Here is a 14,831-nt window from a genome sequence, read left to right as displayed (position 1 = left end):
GAAGGAAAACAGTTTATTATCTAGCTGCAACTTATTTTCTTACCTACTTATGTGATCCTCTGCTATAACAAAATTTGTTTTTGACTTTTATAGCCTTTCAAGATTCGTAACTATTTCGAGTCCCGACTATGCAGTAGTGTTGTGTTTAAAATTTGGTAGGGAGAGCTTTGTCGTCTTTGTGGTTCTATCCAACTCGAAATTAGCGACCGAATAACGGATGGTTTATCCAAAAATAAAATTCATAATTAGTGCAAACAGCTGAAAAAAGAGAGTAAATGCCCATAAGGGCAATGAAAAGAACTCAGAATTTTGTGAATTGTGTTATATGCTTAAATGATGTATACATTAATTAGTTCGTTGAAAATTGAGTTGATCATGTCTTGTTACCTTTTGACAGATACAATGTGCAATCATCCCAAGAGAAGGATCAAACATTGATGAGGCAGAGGTTATAAGATTTAGCAAGAAGAACCTTGCATCTTTTAAAGTCCCCAAAAAGGTCTTCCTTACTGATTCTTTGCCCAAGACCGCCACTGGCAAGATTTTGAGGCGTCTTGTGGCAGAACACTTCATCTCTCAAACTTGAATCTCCAACTTTGAAGCCTAGATACCTTACAAATAAAGGGTTGGAGTTCGCAGACCATAAAAAATACTTTTACAATATGTTGGCATCTTGGGATTCAAGAGGTAGATATTTCTGCAACTAGTCTTTCCTACAGGATACAATAGATTGTAAATTTCGATGATTCTTGTGAAGTGTTCACAATGCAATGTTTTACATTTATACTTACCAGAATTTCGTGATCCTTTTTTATTTACGTTTCTAACTTGCCAATCATGAGATGGGAAATTAAAAATTTATCTTCCGGATAACAGTGTAAAACAAAAACCATGCAACTACAACTGGCAAAACATGCAAGGTAAAGAAGGGGAAGTTGGGAACTTTACGTGTTAGATGGATATGCAACTAGTAGCAGTGCGAACGCTGATAAACAGATATAATTATTATAGTACTTTTAGACGGATTGTTTTTCAAACTCGTACGTTTGATCTTCTTGTCACAAAGAGGAGTTAAATTTTATAATTTCAAATGATGCACTTTTTGGCTTTTACAAACTATACATCAATGCCTCCTGTTTCGTACCATCCGAACTGCCGAGGTACATTCATACAAAATTCACTAAAAACACCTACAGCCATTGTGTAACAAAACAATTGAATCAGTTCAGAACTCATCTGAAGAATCCAATCCATGAGTAAGTTGTACGCATCAGCAAAACAAGTACACATGAAAAGTTTCTTCTAAAGTAAAAAGTATGAGTGTATCTATTATTAACATAGATTATACTGTGATCATAACCCAACAAACTCACTTTAAGGAACATTTTTCAAACTAGTGGTATGAATTGGGGAATATTAGCCACATTCAGTCAATATCCCTACAACCATTGTCATTTGTCAACAACTTTTTTTGGCCATGTTAGCAATTGTCAGTATAATTGCAAAATTAAAGATTAAACCAAATTTCTGTTTAGAAATGCAGCTATCGCTAAAATGAAAACCATTCACAAAATGTGAGATTTGAATTCAAAAACCTTTAGGAGGAAGACAGGCATTTCACATTTTCAATATTACCAGAATATAACCTACACTTCAATCTATATGGACACCATTTGAACAATGTAAATATGCTCAGAAATAAAATCCTAAAACTACAATACCCACAAGGAGGCATAGAGCCAAAGAACAATTCAAACCCCAAAAATAGAAAGACAAAAAAGACAACATTAACACCAGTATCACGGCACTTAGAAGCAAAACACTATACAACTATTATACAGCTGGGAGTGGTGAGATTAAGTGTGTGGAAGTAGATATCGTAGTCTCATTATCCAAAACCATGCATTCATTAGCATTCTCAACAAGCTGGTGAACTGAGAGGGTTGTGTAACATCCCGAGCGCTGACGAGGGCGGGGAGTGATCGCCGGTGCAAAGAGGCACGGACAAGGAGCGGCTCCTGACAAGCTTCCAGCGGGGGGTTACATGCATGAATGAATCGAATCGACACCCGAAAGAGAGGAATTCCAAAGACTGTGCAGGTATGAGACTGCACAGTTTGGGAATAGCTTATAAGAATTAATTGTTACTACCTATACTAAAAAGATGCATCTTCTTTTCGGTAGCCCGGAACGAAAGAACTCCATAGTTAAGCGTGCTTGACTTAGAGCAATTCTGGGATGGGTGACCTCCTGGGAAGTTTTCCCAGGAAGTGTGCGAGTGAGGAAAAAGCACACTGAAAAGTTTCGTGTTAGTATGTGGGGATAGTCATTGATTCTTGAAGCGGCCGGGCGTTACAAGTGGTATCAGAGCAAGGCCTCTCTTCCAGTACGGTGTGGTTCGAGGACGAACCAGGCGAAAGCTGGTGGGCATGTAACATCCCGAGCGCTGACGAGGGCGGGGAGTGATCGCCGGTGCAAAGAGGCACGGACAAGGAGCGGCTCCTGACAGGCTTCCAGCGGGGGGTTACATGCATGAATGAATTGAATCGACACCCGAAAGAGAGGAATTCCAAAGACTGTGCAGGTATGAGACTGCACAGTTTGGGAATAACTTATAAGAATTATTGGTACTACCTATACTAACAAGATGTATCTTCTTTAGTTTTCATCAATGTTTCATTAGCCTATCGACTAGCGGCCAATTCCCTTTGCATATCTGCCATAGTGGCCGCCACAGGATCAAATTGTTCACCTGTTGTCCCCCGACCACTTCGGGGCCTAACTAGAGCAGCCAAAACAGGTTCTGGATGAGCATTGGCATTCGATGGTCTAGGGTTATTCCGGTTCCTCGTCATGACACTACACATGTTACACAAAGAAATGAGTTGATCAGGCTCACACTCAGTGATCACAAATGCAATAATCATAAAGAGTACCAAAAAAACTATAAAGCATTAAACACCAAGCAAATATAACAATACTCCACAAGTTTCCCTAAGAAACTGCTCTGATACCATAAAATGTAACACCCCGTTCTAGAACTGGTTTGTTAACATTGCATTATGATATTAAGCGCAGTTACAATCACATGGGTTCAATTAAAAATCCGGATAAATTTTTCTTTTTAAATAAGCCAAATTTAAAATAACCAATTTCATGACCATAACCATATCACTTTGCGGAATAACGAAACTAAACTTAATATCATATTCTCATTTTATTAGACCACACGACGTTAAATGTCTGCATCTCTTTTATTATTAAACTAATTCTATACTTCCTTTATAGTTCTCATCTCCTACTATGTTATGGATCTCCTTGTTAGCTTTGAGTGGGTTCAAACCGCGCTCAAATCGGAGCTCTGTAGCTCCAGTTATGCAAGTTTTACTAAACTGTGTTTTTGTTGATTTCGGGAAGAGAGTTTTGGCGCCCAACTTAGCGTTTAAACGCCCACTTGAGCGTTTTAGCGCCCATTTGCGCGTTAAAACGGCCAAGGGCAGAGGCCTTTCCTCCATTTTACGAAATTAGAGCATTTTAGAGCCCGTTTCCGCGCTAAAACGCTCTCCAGCTGGGCAAAACATGCCCTCCCCTGTTTTCATGTGATACCATGGGAGATTTCCTCCCACTTTCACCATTCTTTTAACACCTAATAGACATTATATAATCCTTTCAATAAATGATTCTTAGTTCTTGCAAGGTATATATACATCAAAAGAAACATGCATACCCTCTCATTATATATATATATATATTTAATAATTACAATATTACATCATTGCAACATGTCTTAATTACAATTCATGGGACTTAGCCACAAAACACTATGATCAAATCTTTAGTTCCCATCAACAAAAGAAATACCAAAGAAAATGAGCATAGGCTAAGTCCATCAAAATAGAAGATGACATACATATAGCAATTGTCCTTCAAATGTAAATCCTATACATGGTACTACTACATGTCATGTATAATCCAAAAGAATGAAACATCTTCATGCATCTACTAATCCAAATATGGCCACTTGCCACCGGAGGCTCCTGCAACATCTTTACCTGAAAGGGGGTCCCCACAACACGGGGTGAGATATACGAATATATCACAGTAAACCAGGGGTCCTTGGAGCATCTCTCCACCCCATAGTTCAGTCACAGTGTAATAGCAATAACAATAATAATGCAATAATACATATCCATACAGTGTGCAACAAACATCTCCAGGAGAAATCCCTCGAGCTCTCAAGCTGTCCTAAGGATACTCAGATGCAAATAGTCCTACTGGCCAGCTAAACTACCAAGTATGAATTACGCATCGTCATGCAACATACAAAACATAGGGAAACACCATCCTATGCCATACCAAATGCATACACATACGTATAACAAAGCATTAAACTATTTCATTGCAATTATATACACTATAAACAACCACTACCCATTCAGGGCTTGGTGGAACAATAAAGGGATTTACACCCAAGGTCCGAAGGCTTACCTCAATTGCTTCTAATCTCAACCTTTGTTCTTCACCAACTCAAGCAACCAAGCTTTACAACAATACCAACAATCAATACCTACATCAAGGTACTAGACAATCTATCACGGCAATTCAATGAATACCAATATTGTCATCAACCAACCAAACATATTCACACCACAATGGTATGAACTTACCAATTCAAGTGAGCTAATCAAGCTCCATGGCTCCCTCCAATGGTTGATCAATCAAGATAGGTCCACTTGCCTTCAACCTAGAAGCACCATGAACACAATCAACACCAACAATCCAAGTAACACTACTTAACATGCAAGAACTCTCATGCAAGAACACCAACAATCCAACCTAGACGCACGGACAAGGAGCGACTCCTGACAGGCTTCCAGCGGGGGGTTACATGCATGAATGAATCGAATCGACACCCGAAAGAGAGGAATTCCAAAGACTGTGCAGGTATGAGACTGCACAGTTTGGGAATAGCTTATAAGAATTAATTGGTACTACCTATACTAACAAGATGCATCTTCTTTTCGGTAGCCCGGAACGAAAGAACTCCATAGTTAAGCGTGCTTGACTTGGAGCAATTCTGGGATGGATAACCTCCTGGGAAGTTTTCCCAGGAAGTGTGCGAGTGAGGAAAAAGCACACTGAAAAGTTCCGTGTTAGTATGTGGGGATAGTCATTGATTCTTGAAGCGACCGGGCGTTACAGGTTGCATTGGAAGGTCCACTGTCCATGATCCCCCACAAAACTATATATTGGGACTTTAGAAACAACATCATTTGATCTTTCTAGTATTATTAATCTTTTCCATCAAACACAGGAAGTCTACAAGCTGAAGATCCTCTAGCAATGAATGACCCAATATATTGGTTTGCCATCCTTCTTTTTCCTCTCACATTGTTAGGCGTGCTCAACCAAGAGGCTGAGTTCTGATAACAACTGAAGTTTGCAAAGACATAAGAAATGAGTTTAACTTCTGTTGAGGAATCCAAATGTGAGTGGGTGAAGTTTCACATTGATTAAGAATGGACTAAGTAAGCACCATATAAGTGGAAGGACCCGTGCACCTAATGCCTTAAGATATTTGGGTTTGATTGTGGTGTTCCGAGCCCACTTGATGTTGCTGCTCACTTGATCCATAGTTGGCGGTCTCTCTTAGCCATGAGCTCCCTGTGCACGACCCAACAAGTGGTATCAGAGCCAATGTTGGCCTGAGGTGATCCAAGTATTTGAACATATGGGAGACCAAGGTCTTGATGAGTGTAGCCAAGCCTTGATGATTGATAAACCCCATGAATACTCGAAGAAGCAGCTTCTGCTTGAGAGGGAAAGAATGTGGGCCTACGACTCACACTTGGGGGGGGGGGGGGGTTGAGGAATCCAAGTGTGAGTAGGTGAAGTCCCACATTGGTTAAGAATGGACTAAGTGAGCACCATATAAGTGGAAGGACTTGAAGATATGGGAGACCAAGGTCTTGATGAGTGTATCCAAGCCTTGATGATTGATGAACCTCATGAATACTCAATGAAGCAACTTCTGCTTGAGAGGGAAAGAATGTGGGCCTACGACTCACACTTGAGGGGGAGATGTTGAAGAATCCAAGTGTGAGTGGGTGAAGTCTCACGTTGGTTAAGAATGGACTAACTAAGCACTATATAAGTGGAAGGACCCATCCACCTAATGCCTTAACGTTTTGGGTTTGATTATGGTGTTCTGAGCCTACTTAATGTTGCGACTCACTTGACCCATAGTTGACGATCTCTCCTCACCATGAGCTCCCCATGCACGGCCCAACAACTTTCTTTCAAGTTTATTCAACTTTTTTACAAAACAAATCTTTGGTCAAACTTTTCTTAAGGTTAAGGACTTGGAGTTGAGAAGGGATAGTCCAAAAACAAGAGTTGAGAAGGTTCATAGACTACTCTTCTCAACTATATCAGATGAAACCAAGATCATCTGAGAACTTTCAATGGAAACTTTATAAAAACACTTTGCAAAACATATAAAATTGTATTTACACTTCTCAAAAGCCATTAAACAGATTTGAATAAGAGGGCTTAAGTTTCAAAGACTAAGTTTTGCCAAGTGGTCTTGCTGAAAACTTTGATTTTTTTTTTTTTTCTTTTAAGAAAAAAGTTGGACAGTAATGAAAAAGTATCAAAATAAAATATTGTTGGGTTGCCTATGTCTCTGCCTTTTATCAAGGCAAAAATATCTTAATATCCAAGTATATGTGGTCAACAAGTAAGTGGAGATTGGTGAGTTAGAATGTCAGATCAGAAAATCAACATGCCTTATAGTGCAAATGGATTTAATTATCACTTGATGATATTTTCAAAGAGGTAGGATCCTTTGACACCAGTGTCAAATTTGAAGTTTGACACCTCATCTGAGAGCCGTTAGATCAAGAAAGATCAATAATGTCACGTGCTTACAAATCAGAGTCGTTGATCTTTTTTGATCTAATGGCTCTCAGACGAGGTGTCAAACTTTAAATTTGACACTGGTGTCAAAGGATCCTATCTCATTTTCAATTTAAGAAAAATTATTTGAGATTGTGATTTAGACTAAGACTAATTAAAAACCAGTAACTTAAAAAGAACACAAGAAACAAATTAGAAAGAGCATATGACGAGAACAATGTATGAGTGAGGTTGGATAAAGGGTTCTCCTATTTTCAGTGATTGTGCACCTGAATACTATAGCAAATGATACTACAATATTAATTCAGTTAAACCAGAACGCACCAAGGTTTGCATAGTTTTCGAACTATCATGCAAATATTAACACTAATTCACATTCGAATATAGAATTCGTTTTAAGTTCTACAGGTTATGTTGGATGAATCCATTCATATAATCCATCGTAAAGTAGATTTAATTCCTTAAACCAATTCACACATTGTTCTGCACAGGTCTAACACAAATTCCTTTCCAGTAAACCTCAGCCGCAAATATTGCAGGAAAATGATCAGTAAACCAGCAATATGATCGGTGAAAATAGTACATGTAACAAACTGAAACTATGTTGACAGCAATTAAGTCATTTTTCAATTCACATAATTTCCCAAACCAATACAAATTTAGCTTATGTTCAAAGATACAGAAAACATAATACGTGATTCCTTGCTTAGATATAAAAGGCTACAAACCAAAAATACAATAGAAAATGAAAGAAATGAACTTAACAACTTCCACGATGATAGCCCTATTCAGCAAAAATAAGGACTTTGATGTCTTATTTTCCAGCAAATATGCCCAGTAGCACAGAAGCTTGTCCCCTTATTTTACTCTCACTCTGTCATTTCCCCTTCTGTCTTATTCAAATTCTACTCTGCTTTCACTTTTACCATACTACAATGTAAATGGAAGGTGTTTGTTTTGTGCCATATCTTTATTTTCTTATTTGTGACATGTAGGTCTCCGGATACATCAAAAGTGAGACAAAAAATGGTGTATGCCAGACCCAAGGACAGATTCAAGGGGACACTTGATGATATTCAAGTTGAACCTTAAGATCACCCTCATAAAATGTCAGTTTTTCATATTATCAATAAATTTGAGATAAGCATGCTTCCATGTCTTGTTCAAGAAAAGTACTACACAAACTCACCAAAAGCCACTAGCGAATCCAACTTCCACACCCATGTAGAACCTTTTCAATACATTGTCATCACAAAATTCTGTCCTTGAAATTAAGAAATTTCCACCTTATGATGTTTCACTGAAATACTTACATGACAAAAGTTTAATATGGTGATATTATTTGGGGAGGATTACATGGATAATAATAATAATTAGATATATTTCTTAAGTCTCAAACTAAGAGGTTACTCTTAGTGTTCCAATTATAATTTTATTTCTCACAACATATAAAATAGTAATACTACATTACAATTTTACAGTCTAAAAAAAGATTGCATTTTGTACCACATGTCATCAAGAAAATTAAAATAGGCATACCTCCACGATCTATAAATGAACAAAGGAGCAACCACAACCCAGAATCCCACAATAAATCCCAATGCCATACTCACAAAAAACCAATTCATTTCATGGTCATCACTTTTTTTTCCATTGTGATTGTCATTAGGAATTTGCACGTTGGAACTACAGTTGACAGGAAGTGGTGGGCCGCATAGATCGTTGCCAATAAAGTTGGATGCTTCAAAGCTTTGCAATTGAGTGCCTGTTGGAATTTTTCCCTTCAAAAGATTATAAGACAAGTCTAGCTTGCTGAGAAAGCTCAAGTTTGACAAGGATGGAGGGATTTCTTCGGAAAGTCGATTCCTTGAGAAATCAATAGATTCTAATGATCTCATATTGCCAATACTTGATGGAATTTGGCCAGTAAATTGATTCTTAGACAAGTTCAAATAAATCAATCCATCTAGATTTGTAATTTCTCTGGGTATCCCTCCAGATAAATTATTGTTAGAAATATCAATATTTGTTAACAAGCCAAGAAGATTTCTGTACTCTATACCTCTTCCTTTCACCCATATGAGTGTGCTTATTGAACTGAATTCTATCCCCCAGTCAGATGCATTGGTATAGATAAATGAATTCATAGTTTTGTTCTTTAGCAACATGGCATTCAAGTGGTTGAAACATTTCGGTATATTTCCAGACAAACTATTTAGTGCAAGGTCCAAATCCCGAAGAAAATTCATGTCACATATTTGATTAGGAATATGACCCAAAAATCTGTTTGATCGAAGGCGAAGAATTTTCAAATTTAAGAGCCTTTCTCCAACCCATGCTGGAATAATTCCAGTAAGTCTATTTTCCCCAAGGTCCAAGGAAATTAACTTACTAGTGTTCTTCAAAGTGGCAGGAAACATTCCTGATAACGAGTTGTTACGAATGCCCAAAGATTGTAGCAAAGCTAAGGATCCCATAGATGGGGGTAAGTTCCCAACAAAATGATTGCTTTGTAAATTCACATCCACAAGGTCTGGCCACATTATCCAACAGTCAGGTATTTCCCCTGATAAATTATTTGCTGCAAGATTGAGAAATCGTAATGGCATTGGCTTGTCTTGGCTTTTACATAGGAAATCATTCATGGATCCAGAGAATGAATTGCTTGAAAGATCTAACCAACTCACATCAACAAATAGACGGGGTAATTTTCCATGCAAGTGATTAGAGCTTAGATCAACAGATTCGATAGATATTGGATTCTTTAAAATATTTGGTAGCTCACCATGGATATGATTGTGAGATAGGTTAAGATCACTAACAAAAGAAATTGTTTCCCAAAACCAAGAGGGGATAGAATCTGAAATCCCTGCGTTTGACAAATCCAAATAATTAAGATACTTTTGTGAGTGAATCCATGAGGGAAAGCTGGGACCTAACTGCCACGAGTTCATTCCCAATTCGCTAACCTGAAAAATAGGGTGCCAATTGGGACCCACTTTTAAAGTGAAATTGTTCCCTGATGCATCAACCTGTTCTAAACTTGTAAGATTTGCAAAGTCATCTTCCTTGACAACTCCTTGAAATAGATTGCCATCAATTAAAAGTTGGAACAATTCAGAGAAGGATCTAAGAATTCCAAATGGATTTCCATCCAATTGATTTTTGGAGAGATCAAGAAATCTTAATGATGAAAGTTTTCCAAATGACATGGGAAGTGCCCCATGAATTGAGTTGTGGGACAAATTCATATTGACAATATTTTTGAACAGTCCAATTTCATCAGTCAGATTGCTTGAAAGTTGACAACCTGAAACTTCTAGTTTGGTGAGTCCCTGGGAAACACATGGAGCTAGAATTTCTAAAATTTTATCAAACTGTTGGTTGAGTTTGAGAAATGAGAAACCTATCTCCCTTAAGTTGCAAAGATTACCCAAAGAAGTTGGAATTTTTCCTTCAAGTTGATTACCTGACAAATCAAGAACAACTAGTGAAGTCAAATTTCCCAGGGCAACAGAAATAGACCCACAAAAATCATTCGATCCTAGGTTCAAGAACTTGAGATGATGAAGACCGTATAACCAATCAGGTATAGAAGACGAGAATGAATTTATAGACAAGTCAAGATTTTGAAGAAGTGTGAGGTTTTGAATACCATCAGGAATCGGACCTTGAATGTTATTTTCTCTTAATTGAAGAGAAACAAGTTTTCTCAGTCCAAATATCCACTTTGGGACAAAAGAATTTGTATCAGAAAGATCAAGAGTGATGAGAGATGAAAAGTTTACTGTGGATGGCTGATTATAATGATGGAGTGTACATCCAAACAAGCGTAACTCCATCAAAGAAGGAAGAGCTTGCAGAGTCTGCAACCAATCAAATGACTTTGATAGATTTGCGTAACTCAAATCAAGATATTGAAGGTATGAAAGACCTGAAAGCCAATGAAGATTTTCTACAAACAGAGGTTCACCGTATTCACTTGGAAGGTCAAGACGGAGCAAATTCGTGAGGTTCCCAATTTGATATGGAATTTCTCCACTGGCAGCATAGCTGAGGTCGAGATAGAGCAAATTGGAGAGATTCCCAATTTCATGAGGAATATTCCCATAGAATCCAGCGTCTGAGAGGTTAAGGTAAGTTAAAGTAGTGATTGCACCGAGGAAACTAGGAATTTGAATGGCTCCAAAATCATTGCCACCCAAGTCCAAGTAACTCAAATGCTTCAAATCAACCAAAGAATGATTTATCTCACCACCAAACATCGACCTCAAATAAGCTTTATAAGCTTCACGACTTTCCAAATAAGAGTAATAATCATCATCATGTGGTGAAGTGTTGAGGTTAAGTTGAAGAATGTGGGATGTTACTTTACTGCAGACAACTCCAGCCCAATGGCAGCAATTTGTGTTGGAAGCATTCCAAGAAGAGAGCCTATTTGAAGGATCAATCAGATGAGCTTTGAACCTCAGAAGTGCATCACGTTCACTTGGAATGCACGCAATCGCAGAGGAGCTTGTGGAAATGCCAAAATGAAACGTTAATAAGGTAAGACAACAAAAGTGAGCAAAGAGAACGGTAAAGATGGAACAATTCATTATTACAGTAAACAGGCATACAAAACAAGTTGTATAAGTGTTTCTTTAGTTGTGTTTTCTCAGCATAAAACTGCTTTCAGTTATTTATATTGATGCGGGGCTTTTTATTTTTTCCATTTTCATTATTTTTAACTGTTTAATCTTTGCATTATTGTCGTAACTCGTAAGCAAGCAATTGACTTGAATTCTAAGATTACCAGAAATTTTGTATTTATTTTATGTATCTCAATATAATTTAATATTGCTATATTGAATTGAGAAAGATTATACTTACAACCTATTTTCTTTACAACCTCTTACAACCATATATCTTAACCGTTGATTTTCGTCAATCAACGGTTATCATTTATTGTGATTTAATAATTAATTAATAAATTTAATTTGAGAAAGTCTTAACCGTTGATTGACGGAAATCAACGGTTAAAATATATGGTTGTAAGAGGTTGTAAAGAAAATAGGTTGTAACTATAACCCTCCTCGAATTGAATTAATAAAAATATGTCATATCAAAATTAGTATTACATTGCGTATCTTTTCAGAAGTAATCAATTTAAATAGGTAGGTTCAACATAATTTTACATCATATCAAAATTTAAGATATCACATTTTTCTTTTTTATATTGAAGGATGGGTGAGACTAATCCTCTTCGAGGAGGAGACATTTTCACTCCGACCCCAAAAGTATTCTAAGAATTTATCTTCACTAAGGTTTGAACCCATGAACACCAAAGCAAACCCTTCGGTACTCAGTTGCCTACTGAACTATCCTTGGGAGTTAGTCACAATTAAAGCTCATCGCCCCTCCTTAAAGATGTATTTGATGAAAATCAAACTCAAATTTTCCCCAACTCTACTCTACATGTGTTGTCAATTGAAATACAGTCATTGAATACCCTCATTTTAATTTTATATATGTGTATGTATGTATTCCTGTCTTAATTTTTAAGATCTTGAAAACCTAAGATATTCTCATATACAAATTATAATAAATGCTTAAGAAATGTTATTTTAATTTGTACACTAAAATATTAAAAACATATAGGATATTATGTCTACTTTTTTCGTATCTACCTTATTCTTTTCTAATACCGTTAGATCATAATATCACAATGAGAGAGAAAGTCTGAAAGTTAGTTGAAATTATGATTTAACGGAGTTAGAGATGAGTAGGTAGTGGTATAACAAAAAAATAGGCAGATATCATATCCGTATTACATAATTAATAAATTTATTCTTACATTTCAACATTAAATTTCAAAAATGGAAGGTTAATCTTTCTTACATTGTACCAGGGAAATATCTTTTGTGAGCATCAGACTTTTGTCACATCCTGTTGCTATACACTTTTGTTTTAGTCTTCCATGGTGTACAAGAGATATTGAAAAACTTTATATGGACATTAATTGTGGAGTGCAAAATCTAATATTTTTGGTCACATGAAGTTTGGGAGGTTTAGTCTTCCACCTTTTTTAAGTCTTTAGTCTTTTATGGACAACAGATTAAAGTCAAGTCAAGTAAATAAGAGCAAATATAATTAACGGACCTCAATTATGGAATACAAAATCTAATTTTAAGACTCTTTTATTCCAATCCATTAAATTTCCATTCTCTTTTTTAATGCAACAAAATAACACTCTTGTTATATACATCCTTAAGTGTTTTTTTTTTATCCCATAATAACTAAAAATGGTTAATACGTAGTCGTTCCAGCTGTTGGAATTTGAGTTCCAATAGTAAAAGAATTTTTTTTTTTTTTCTTATAGGAATGCAATTAGAGGGACATAGAAAGAAGTTATGTAACTTTCTAAATTCTTCTCCTATTTTCTATCTTATCATGTTTTAAGATGCAATTTCGGATTTTCAGACTTTTTCGCTTCATCCTTCATCTGTTTATGGCTGTTTATATATTTAATTCTTCTTTCTTTCTTTTTTCCTTTTTTTTTATAAAAAAGAAAAACTGATCACTTATATATATTAAATAAATTGATTATTATATAGAATAGAATATATGTGAGGATCGACAAGGTTAGTTTCAACTCGTAAAATTGAAAAAAGCTAATTTGCTTAGCGAAAGGAAAGTTTACTAATAGGTACATTTAAAAGAGAAAAAAAAAAAAAAGGAAAGACATATATATGCTGCAAATTTTTACCTAGTCTATACCATATCTCACGCTGTTGAAATCAACCATTTGCCAAACTAATGTAACCGTTTACTCAAATCACGAAAATCACGTCAATCTATCTGTATTTCACGAATATCACGTCAATCTATCACGTCAAATCACGAATTTCACGTCAAACATACGTATATATGTACAGTACTGTTTAATTATTTGATTAATTATACATAATTAGGTGATTAAATCAACTGAATACATAGTTAGTAAGAGTTGTGTGAATGTAAAATCATCCTCAACAGTTGAAGGTTGTTGAATGATAATATATAGAGTAAAGGCCTAAATTGGTCCCTGACAAAAAATGCGGTGGCCAAATTAGTTCCTAAGAAAAATAAACTCAAAAAAAAAGTCCCCAAAAATGTCAAACAGGTCCCACGTTAGTCCTTCTGTCAAATGAAAATTGACGGAGTGAGTGACGGTGCTGATGTGTCACGTTAAGTGACGTGCGGTTGCCCACGTGGAGTGCTTGGATGCCGTCGTTTGGGTAAGCTCAGCCACGTTAGACACAAAATTCTCTTTCATACAAGAAACGTCGTCGTTTAGGGTTTAGGGTTCAACTAAAACCAGAAAGCATGGCATCGAATCGAAGGTTGAACGCATGAATTTGGGGAAAATTGATTGACGGTTTAGGAAAAATGATTGACGGTTTAGGGAAGGTGGGTGTATACTGTTCGATCTAGGGTTGAACTTTGTGTTTATGCCATTATTATGTCTTCTGGAAGGGGGAGCTTAGGTAGTTCGTTTGGGTCCAGTAGTGGAAGAAGGAGAGCTACTCCATTGTGTAAATGTGGGCTTAGCTGATCCATCATCATTGTCTTTGTAATATGTTTATATCTTTGTAGTAGGGTGGAGTGAAATGCACATTTTTAATCTGTAATATGTATGCTTCTCTGTAATGGAAAGACCACTGTTGGGATGTAATGAGATGTTGATTGTTCTTAAAATGGTTAATGTCCTTGAACTTGATTGTTCATAAAGCACAATTTGCTAAGTATTAAGTTATCTTGAAAGCCAAATAAAATGTCAAAAGACTGTATGAGCTTCTGTGGATTGAGGGAATGCCAGTAACAACAAGGATTAAGGGAATTAAACAGAAGGGGGGAATGAGCTTCTGTGGTAACAGCTTTTGGTGCCCCTT

At 36.5% G+C, this 14,831-nt stretch overlaps 1 protein-coding gene across 1 annotated transcript; it reads right to left on the bottom strand.

Annotated features, from left to right (window-relative positions):
* Positions 1 to 8,393: 8,393 nt before the first annotated feature.
* LOC133286483 (receptor-like protein EIX1) lies at positions 8,394 to 11,524 on the bottom strand. The gene is made up of 3 exons (XM_061483900.1): positions 10,818 to 11,524; positions 10,325 to 10,754; positions 8,394 to 10,165 (listed from the first exon to the last, which is right to left on the bottom strand). Exons 1-3 carry the CDS (start codon positions 11,514 to 11,516, stop codon positions 8,394 to 8,396), a joined length of 2,901 nt encoding a protein of 966 aa, XP_061339884.1. The 5' UTR covers positions 11,517 to 11,524.
* Positions 11,525 to 14,831: the final 3,307 nt, after the last annotated feature.

This window comes from Gastrolobium bilobum, unplaced genomic scaffold (assembly GCF_033153095.1).
Source record: "Gastrolobium bilobum isolate Gb01-03AN ecotype WA unplaced genomic scaffold, APGP_CSIRO_Gbil_v1 utg57555, whole genome shotgun sequence".
Classification (NCBI taxonomy): domain Eukaryota; kingdom Viridiplantae; phylum Streptophyta; class Magnoliopsida; order Fabales; family Fabaceae; genus Gastrolobium; species Gastrolobium bilobum.
The sequence above is the reverse complement of the archived record's forward strand: the minus strand, read 5'-3'. Positions and strand labels throughout refer to the sequence as shown.